This window comes from Eufriesea mexicana, unplaced genomic scaffold (genome assembly GCF_001483705.2).
Source record: "Eufriesea mexicana isolate 0111107269 unplaced genomic scaffold, ASM148370v2 scaffold21310, whole genome shotgun sequence".
In the NCBI taxonomy this organism is placed as follows: Eukaryota; Metazoa; Arthropoda; class Insecta; order Hymenoptera; family Apidae; genus Eufriesea; species Eufriesea mexicana.
The window spans coordinates 13611-23904 of record NW_016928441.1 but is presented as its reverse complement, the minus strand read 5'-3'; the positions used below and the strand labels follow the sequence as shown (position 1 = coordinate 23904).

The 10294-nt window shown below is 39.1% G+C and overlaps 1 protein-coding gene across 1 annotated transcript; it reads right to left on the bottom strand.

Moving 5' to 3' along the window:
- Positions 1–6165: 6165 nt before the first annotated feature.
- On the bottom strand, positions 6166–7532 carry LOC108554431 (uncharacterized). Its single transcript, XM_017909710.1, has 3 exons — positions 7525–7532; positions 6813–7003; positions 6166–6365 (listed from the first exon to the last, which is right to left on the bottom strand). Exons 1-3 carry the CDS (start codon positions 7530–7532, stop codon positions 6166–6168), a joined length of 399 nt encoding a protein of 132 aa, XP_017765199.1.
- Between the last annotated feature and the right edge of the window lie 2762 nt (positions 7533–10294).

Genomic DNA, 10294 nt, shown 5'->3' with positions numbered 1-10294 from the left:
CACAACGCGTCAAATGGGAGTCATATACGGACGGTTTCGCAAGGATTCGAAAGGAGAACGATTGACTTACGCAATGGCCGCGCTGCAACGCCTTAACCCGATTTTCGAGGGCACGTATGGTAACGCACACTAAAATTATCGTATCACGCGAGTTCGATTAGCGCGAAGTCGACATCCTCTGCTATTTCTGTACTTCGTCCAACGAGGAAAGTCAAAAGATTCGTGTCAACGTGGAATTTTAAACTCGTAACTCTAAATAAAGTAAGCCACTACCTGCCGGGGCCCTAAAGAACCGCAGCGAGTTCGTCCCTGAGCTGCAACCTTTTAACTGCACTCGCTGCACCGATCTCGCGAACTTTTCGTTTATTTCTTCTTCCTTCTAATCGTACTTATACGTAGGAACATGACACCGAGTAATAAAATGGAAAAAATTATCGATTAACTTGGAATATCCGATTAGGTCGTTAACTATATCATTTGTTACCAATTTATGGCCACTAAATCGTGTTTAATTAAGGAACCGATTCCGAATCGAGGTCATACAGTATCGATTGACTCACGAGTGTCCTGTTTCCAGTTAAATGTAGCACACCACCGATTCGGGAGTCCAGACACCTGAATTTTCATCGACAAATTTTACTCGCTCAGCACCGCTCGCGTGTACCATAAATAAGGATACTCACTCGTGAGAAGCATCGATGTCTCGGCCAGTCCAGGGATCGTCGACTTTCAGCGTGGAGGATGTTACAGCAGAACTTTCGCTCTCTGTTCACTTCCACTTTCTTCGATACGTCCCGAGTGCCAGTGATCCCCAACGACGAGTCACTGCGTGGCAAAATCGAGACTGTAGAACCACGCGTGAAAATTCTCCAGGTACAACCAGCTGATTCTCTTCGACCTCTTTGTTTCCTATTTCTGGAAAAAATGAATTATTGCAAACTATCCGTAGCCTGGCCAAGCCCCACTTCGACGACGTCCCGTTACGGGTGAAATCACTGGCACCAACACTGCCGGGAACCGTAACGAGGCTTTCTAATTCTCGGTTGATACGTCCGGAACACCCGGAAGGTCGAAAAAGCTGCAGGATTTCGTGCGAATCGGTCGGATCGGGTGCAGCGGATCGAGAGATCGTTTGACGACCAAACGCGTCTCGACGGAGGAATTCAGCGACGCTACCGCGGTCTACCAACGTCGCGGAATGACTGTGAATGATTCGAAACCACGGCGGCGGACCTAACGAGTTGTCAGTGAAAGTTGGACACTCGGCCGCAACTCGCCGCGATCGGATCGGCCGATCTCGTGCCTTGCCTCGCTTGTTCACCGGTTCTTCTGGTGAGAACCGGTGCAAGCACTCAGCGAGTATCCCTCGGGAGCTCGGCACCGTGTTCTTTGTTCGAACCCGAGTTCTCCGCTTTGGCCGAGGAGGCAGGTACACGCTCGGTTCGATACTGGGGCTACTGGCACGAAATTATACGGCACTGCGAAGCGATTGACTTCGCTGTTTCGATTTTCCTTCGTTTTAGCGTAATTTTATTCTTGAAAGGGAACCCACTGTCTGGCGCTGGAGTATGATTAGGAAAATTGGATCCGTACAATTAGATAACTAGCTTATATTATTATCCTTATGTATAAGTAAAAATGAAAATTAATTTTGTCAAAAGTAGCTAAGCAGAAAAATTTTTGTTTAGGTTCTTGTTTTAATTTCAAATGGTTTCTCTTACGTCTGTATATATGTATATATGTAGAGTGTGGCACGTAAATTTCTGAAGTCAAGGTCATTTGAAGGTCATGGTATAGCAGAGTATTAAATTCGTATTTTCAACACCAATAATCATACGAGGATAAAAATACAGGTTGTCATTGAAAAAATTCAAGCTGGTCTTGAATTTTTATTAAAAAAAATTAGATATTGGAATTTTGTATATTCCAATATGCATCCATCGAAATACCGATTAACTATCGTTGAAAATATTTCTTTGTCAGACTGTTGAAGAAAATAGGCGCCAGTTACGTGCCACACCCTGTATACAGATTTATTTGCAACCTGTCGTATTAGCGACAATAAGAAATTGAAAAATAAGTATTCATTGCACGTTTTAGTTTCTAGAAACTGTAATATTACCAATCAAGGGTATCGACCTTGAAAATTTTCCAAAATAAATTTCAACGTTAAGACTCAGGTGCCTGACAATTACTGTTTGCGCGGTTACTAAAAGTAGTACATGTTTCGTTAAGCGTAACGTACTTTATAATTCGAGACACATGCACGACACCGAAACCTATTTGCCTCCCCATTGTTTCGTACAGAAATTAATTTACATGCAGGTACGCGAACAAGCGAAATCCATTTCGGTAAATATTTCCGAGATTTCTTTTTTCCTCGTAACGAACGTAATTCCCATCCTCTTTCACCTGTCATTCCTAACGAATCTTCCACGAATCATTTTTCTGCACAGTTACCATTTCGTCCTTCCTCCTGCTGCTGCTGCAAATAAACCTATTTCCCGTTTTTTGCCACTCTGTATCTGCTCGCCTGCACGGGACGAAGGGAATTTTTCCTAACCAACCAGTTTCCTCAAGGACAGTGATACGAGTGGGTTCAGATCAGACCAGAGTCGCGCACAGTCTTCGAAACCCATATACACACGTCCGAGTCGCTTTCATAAATTCTTTTAAGTCCGGTTAATCGGCCGCAATTACTTGCTTGCCTTGAGAGTCTCCTTCGTCTACCCGATGTGCATCGAAACGCAATTCTGATTCCAATTCTGTTCTCTCATAATGTCTCTGCGTTCGCGTTACACCTTGACATGACTATGAGAGTCTAAGTTGGGTTCTTTACGCGAGATTATCATGAGAAAAATAGCAGAGATATTCGGAATTCTTCGGATATCGTTTTCCCTAGAAATTCTGCTTTTAATTCCGATTTTTCGAAGTGCCATCGTGTTCATATCACAGACCGACGAAGACACGGGGTTGCGAGTAATAGGGTTGTTTAATGATAGTAATAATTTTACGAAACAGAGCAGAATAATTCGTAATATTTAGTCGTGTTACGTGGATATCGTTTTCCCTAGAAATTCTGCTTTTAACTCCGATTTTTCGAAGTGCCATCGAGTTCAGATTGCACCCTAGCGAAGACACGAGGTTGTGAGTAACAGAATTGTTTAATAATAGTAATAATTTTGCGGAAGAGAACAGAATAATTCGTAATCTTTAGTCGTGTTACGTGGACATCGCTTTCCCTCGAAATTCTGCTTTTAATTCCGATTTTTCGAAGTGCCATCGTGTTCAGATTGCACCCTAGCGAAGACACGAGGTTGTGAGTAACAGAATTGTTTAATAATAGTAATAATTTTGCGGAAGAGAACAGAATAATTCGTAATCTTTAATCGTGTTACGTGGACACCATTTTTACTCGCAATTCGGTTTTTAATTCCGATTTTTCGAAGTGCCATCGTGTTCAGATTGCACCCTAGCGAAGACACGAGGTTGCGAGTAATAGGGTTGTTTAATTATAGTAATAATTTTACGAAACAGAGCAGAATAATTCGTAATCTTTAGTCGTGTTACGTGGACATCGTTTTCCCTCGAAATTCTGCTTTTAATTCCGATTTTTCGAAGTGCCATCGTGTTCAGATTGCACCCTAGCGAAGACGCGGGGTTGCGAGTAACAGGATTGTTTAATGATAGTAATAATTTTACGAAACAGAGCGAAATAATTCGTAATCTTTAGTCGTGTTACGTGGACATCGTTTTCCTTCGAAATTCTGCTTTTAATTCCGATTTTTCGAAGTGCCATCGTGTTCATATCGCACCCCAACGAAGACGCGGGGTTGCGAGTAACAGGGTTGTTTAATGATAGTAATAATTTTGCGAAGAAGGGCAGAATAATTCGTAATCTTTAGTCGTGTTACGTGGATATCATTCTTGCTCGCAATTCTGATTTTAATTCCGATTTTTCAATATGCCATCGTGTTCAGCCTGCACCCCAACGAATACGCGAGGTTGCGAGTAATAGGGTTGTTTAATGATAGTAATAATTTTGCGAAGAAGGGCAGAATAATTCGTAATCTTTAATCGCGTTACGTGATCATTGTTTACGTTCGAAATTTTGATTTTAATTCTGGTTTTTCGAAGTGTCATCGCGTTTCCGTTGTAGCTTTATGAGGTCATGCGAACTCCAGTTATGTTTAGTAATCGCGATAGTCACGTGATGAAGAACGGATTCTCCTGTCACTTGCAATCACGTAATATGGACGTTGCCTTCGTTCGATAATAGTCTTTGACGTGACCGACAAGATTACTTATGCAAATGACGATTACGAGACTCGTAATACGTGAAGTAAATATTTGATATGACGAATGAGTGATGGAGTAGCTCGAAAAAATTATTCGTAATTCGTAATCTCTGCTGAAAAAGGCTATGTCAAGGACGTTCAATGCACCCTGTATTACGTGGATGAAGGAATTGCAAAACGGAGATTACGATTGACGAGTTACCATAATTCCTATCAGCTGTAGGAAAATTAGAAATTATTCGTTCAACTTCATTCGAAATTTTTAGTAACTATGTCAATAGAGATGTCAATTTAATTTACATGTAAAACAGAAGAATTACATTTTTGTAAGGGAAAGGAAAAATGTGCGGCGATATCGGAGGAGAAAGTTTTTCGTTGCAAAGACTTTTCCCGGTGATCGAGGAGGAATGTTTTATCTGCAAATTCCCATGGGACACATTTTCTTGGAGAAGACGCAAAGTTCTCGAGATATCTCGCGGCGCATAGTCAACGTGAATTCCAGCCACGTGGTGACTGAATACCAATCACTTTAATGCACTCTATCCAAGGAAATTTATGGCACTCGGGAATTTATCGCCGATCCGACTAATAGATGGATAAAAACTGTATAATTAATTATGTTACGAGACACTCTTCATTTCACTTCCTGCTCGTCTATTCTGCATTTTAATGCGAATTCATTTTAATGTAAAATAGCGAATTAATTATCTCGCTGTTATTATTTTCTCCATATCATTATTTTGTAATTTATCTTCGTGCATGATTGAAAAAACAAACCATTTGCTCATGCTGTATAATTCTTCGATTCAACACGGTAATCGTTAAAAACGAATGATTAATTTATTTACACAGAAACTTGCATTTCAATCATGTACATGGAGTACAAACTTTTTATTAAAATTATTAATTTTATTTACACATTGTACACGTTATTTTGTGCTAGCTTATACGATATCTTAAAATTCCACTGGATAAATGCAGATAAAAATAATCGAAATCTGAAAACGGATACAGGAGCTGTAAACTAGCCATATTTACCATAAATTAATTTTAATGTAGTATTATTGCAAATGTATTCTGTAACATGCAAATATATTGCCTACAGTGAATGCTTGATATAGCTTTCCATAGATTTCTCTTTGGAAAAGATGGATACCAATTTTCAGATTTCACGTGAGACGACTATGAATAAAGACCATAACTGTTAAGACAGTACATAAATTTTCCTATTGACGCACGTCTAACTTGGAACGAAAGCAGCGAGGCAAAGTTATGGGCACGTTATTAGCGTCTTACAAAATGGAACTCGATTCGGTGCACTGCCATTTTATGGCACAGCTTGAATAGGTGAACAGCGACTTTCGATTTCTCGACACAATACCATCCCAGACAAGTTTACGACGCGTTCGATAGGGATTTAGAGGAGAAAATGAACTCTAGCTGCGATTATGCAACCTTAATGTAAGCAAACCTGCGCGATCAGTACCGATCTCGTAGAAATAATTTTTCTATCATAAATCGATTATGAATTATTAATTTTTAATCGACAATTAATGGGAGAAAAGGTCATAACAATATACCCTTTTTTAATAATTAAAATAATATTTATGTATTTATTTAAATATTTTTATTATACCCTTAAAAAGAAAATAGGTGGGTGATATTTAAATGTGCAATTGATCAATGGCTATCGAGCTATTGTAGAATGATCATAATACTTGTCAAGGTTCTAATTCCTGGGATATTAAAGGTAGAAAAATGTGGAAAAGTGAATAGAGAATAAAAGGGAAATCGAAAACCAAAATTTCCTGCATGTTTATAATTTATCACAAAAAGACGATACAAATACGGATAAAAGGGTTCGAAGTCAAGTCTTCCCTTTCGTAAAAATGGAGATGAGACCCAACAGCGACCTCGTAAACGGCGTGACAGTCCTCAGTGATTTACCATGCAGCTTCTTGACATCGAAACGTATCGAAATGGAGTTATCGAAGAACTTTTCACACGGTCTGTCTTCTATGTCACCCCGTCCCCGTCCACGATCTCCAGCACTCAATTTATTCGAGTCTGAAACCGTGACGGAAGATTAACGCGATACCATGTTGGGCAGTAACAAAGTAAGTAAATTGCTCTAATTATAAATCGTTTAAACTGCAACAAGAGTTTACGATTTACACTGTAACACAGTCGAGAAAGTCACGACAATCGCAATTATGTATCTAAGTAATATTTCAACTGCTTGCAGTCGCTGAGACAGTTAGAAGAGAAAGCTCATTAAACATAAAGTACTCTCTCCATTTTTTATCGGAATCGTAAACTCGGGAGAAGCAGCTGTCATTAAACGAATTAATATTCGCCACGCAACTGGACCAAAGCAAACCACCGATTGCAGTGCGCAAAAACTAACACAAACGGGAATTTTATTACTCGATGGAGGCCTTGTCTAGCGAGAAACACACGCGAGGCGAGAAATATCGCGAGTGAAAGACACGTGAAACGAAGAAACATGCGAGCATTTTTCGACTGTGGATTTCGAGGAAGCCTCGACCGAGTTGTAGTTACTTGAATCCGATTTTTGGAGGTGTGCCTGCAGCTGCAGCCGCGGGAGGTGGTCGACGTTGGCCAGGAGGTCGACTGACGAAGATTCCATATTTCCTAGGTGGAGGTTCCGGTGGCTGTGGCGGTGGGAAAGACGGCTCGAGAATCTTTAACACGATAGGAGAAGACTATCAATTTCTATCTTGCTACAAAGATAATTGGTACTGCTGCTCGTCTTTGAGAAGAAGGCTAGCGTTCTTTGGTTGCGAGTAACAGGATTGTTTAATGATAGTAATAATTTTACGAAACAGAGCGAAATAATTCGTAATCTTTAGTCGTGTTACGTGGACATCGTTTTCCTTCGAAATTCTGCTTTTAATTCCGATTTTTCGAAGTGCCATCGTGTTCATATCGCACCCCAACGAAGACGCGGGGTTGCGAGTAACAGGGTTGTTTAATGATAGTAATAATTTTGCGAAGAAGGGCAGAATAATTCGTAATCTTTAGTCGTGTTACGTGGATATCATTCTTGCTCGCAATTCTGATTTTAATTCCGATTTTTCAATATGCCATCGTGTTCAGCCTGCACCCCAACGAATACGCGAGGTTGCGAGTAATAGGGTTGTTTAATGATAGTAATAATTTTGCGAAGAAGGGCAGAATAATTCGTAATCTTTAATCGCGTTACGTGATCATTGTTTACGTTCGAAATTTTGATTTTAATTCTGGTTTTTCGAAGTGTCATCGCGTTTCCGTTGTAGCTTTATGAGGTCATGCGAACTCCAGTTATGTTTAGTAATCGCGATAGTCACGTGATGAAGAACGGATTCTCCTGTCACTTGCAATCACGTAATATGGACGTTGCCTTCGTTCGATAATAGTCTTTGACGTGACCGACAAGATTACTTATGCAAATGACGATTACGAGACTCGTAATACGTGAAGTAAATATTTGATATGACGAATGAGTGATGGAGTAGCTCGAAAAAATTATTCGTAATTCGTAATCTCTGCTGAAAAAGGCTATGTCAAGGACGTTCAATGCACCCTGTATTACGTGGATGAAGGAATTGCAAAACGGAGATTACGATTGACGAGTTACCATAATTCCTATCAGCTGTAGGAAAATTAGAAATTATTCGTTCAACTTCATTCGAAATTTTTAGTAACTATGTCAATAGAGATGTCAATTTAATTTACATGTAAAACAGAAGAATTACATTTTTGTAAGGGAAAGGAAAAATGTGCGGCGATATCGGAGGAGAAAGTTTTTCGTTGCAAAGACTTTTCCCGGTGATCGAGGAGGAATGTTTTATCTGCAAATTCCCATGGGACACATTTTCTTGGAGAAGACGCAAAGTTCTCGAGATATCTCGCGGCGCATAGTCAACGTGAATTCCAGCCACGTGGTGACTGAATACCAATCACTTTAATGCACTCTATCCAAGGAAATTTATGGCACTCGGGAATTTATCGCCGATCCGACTAATAGATGGATAAAAACTGTATAATTAATTATGTTACGAGACACTCTTCATTTCACTTCCTGCTCGTCTATTCTGCATTTTAATGCGAATTCATTTTAATGTAAAATAGCGAATTAATTATCTCGCTGTTATTATTTTCTCCATATCATTATTTTGTAATTTATCTTCGTGCATGATTGAAAAAACAAACCATTTGCTCATGCTGTATAATTCTTCGATTCAACACGGTAATCGTTAAAAACGAATGATTAATTTATTTACACAGAAACTTGCATTTCAATCATGTACATGGAGTACAAACTTTTTATTAAAATTATTAATTTTATTTACACATTGTACACGTTATTTTGTGCTAGCTTATACGATATCTTAAAATTCCACTGGATAAATGCAGATAAAAATAATCGAAATCTGAAAACGGATACAGGAGCTGTAAACTAGCCATATTTACCATAAATTAATTTTAATGTAGTATTATTGCAAATGTATTCTGTAACATGCAAATATATTGCCTACAGTGAATGCTTGATATAGCTTTCCATAGATTTCTCTTTGGAAAAGATGGATACCAATTTTCAGATTTCACGTGAGACGACTATGAATAAAGACCATAACTGTTAAGACAGTACATAAATTTTCCTATTGACGCACGTCTAACTTGGAACGAAAGCAGCGAGGCAAAGTTATGGGCACGTTATTAGCGTCTTACAAAATGGAACTCGATTCGGTGCACTGCCATTTTATGGCACAGCTTGAATAGGTGAACAGCGACTTTCGATTTCTCGACACAATACCATCCCAGACAAGTTTACGACGCGTTCGATAGGGATTTAGAGGAGAAAATGAACTCTAGCTGCGATTATGCAACCTTAATGTAAGCAAACCTGCGCGATCAGTACCGATCTCGTAGAAATAATTTTTCTATCATAAATCGATTATGAATTATTAATTTTTAATCGACAATTAATGGGAGAAAAGGTCATAACAATATACCCTTTTTTAATAATTAAAATAATATTTATGTATTTATTTAAATATTTTTATTATACCCTTAAAAAGAAAATAGGTGGGTGATATTTAAATGTGCAATTGATCAATGGCTATCGAGCTATTGTAGAATGATCATAATACTTGTCAAGGTTCTAATTCCTGGGATATTAAAGGTAGAAAAATGTGGAAAAGTGAATAGAGAATAAAAGGGAAATCGAAAACCAAAATTTCCTGCATGTTTATAATTTATCACAAAAAGACGATACAAATACGGATAAAAGGGTTCGAAGTCAAGTCTTCCCTTTCGTAAAAATGGAGATGAGACCCAACAGCGACCTCGTAAACGGCGTGACAGTCCTCAGTGATTTACCATGCAGCTTCTTGACATCGAAACGTATCGAAATGGAGTTATCGAAGAACTTTTCACACGGTCTGTCTTCTATGTCACCCCGTCCCCGTCCACGATCTCCAGCACTCAATTTATTCGAGTCTGAAACCGTGACGGAAGATTAACGCGATACCATGTTGGGCAGTAACAAAGTAAGTAAATTGCTCTAATTATAAATCGTTTAAACTGCAACAAGAGTTTACGATTTACACTGTAACACAGTCGAGAAAGTCACGACAATCGCAATTATGTATCTAAGTAATATTTCAACTGCTTGCAGTCGCTGAGACAGTTAGAAGAGAAAGCTCATTAAACATAAAGTACTCTCTCCATTTTTTATCGGAATCGTAAACTCGGGAGAAGCAGCTGTCATTAAACGAATTAATATTCGCCACGCAACTGGACCAAAGCAAACCACCGATTGCAGTGCGCAAAAACTAACACAAACGGGAATTTTATTACTCGATGGAGGCCTTGTCTAGCGAGAAACACACGCGAGGCGAGAAATATCGCGAGTGAAAGACACGTGAAACGAAGAAACATGCGAGCATTTTTCGACTGTGGATTTCGAGGAAGCCTCGACCGAGTTGTAG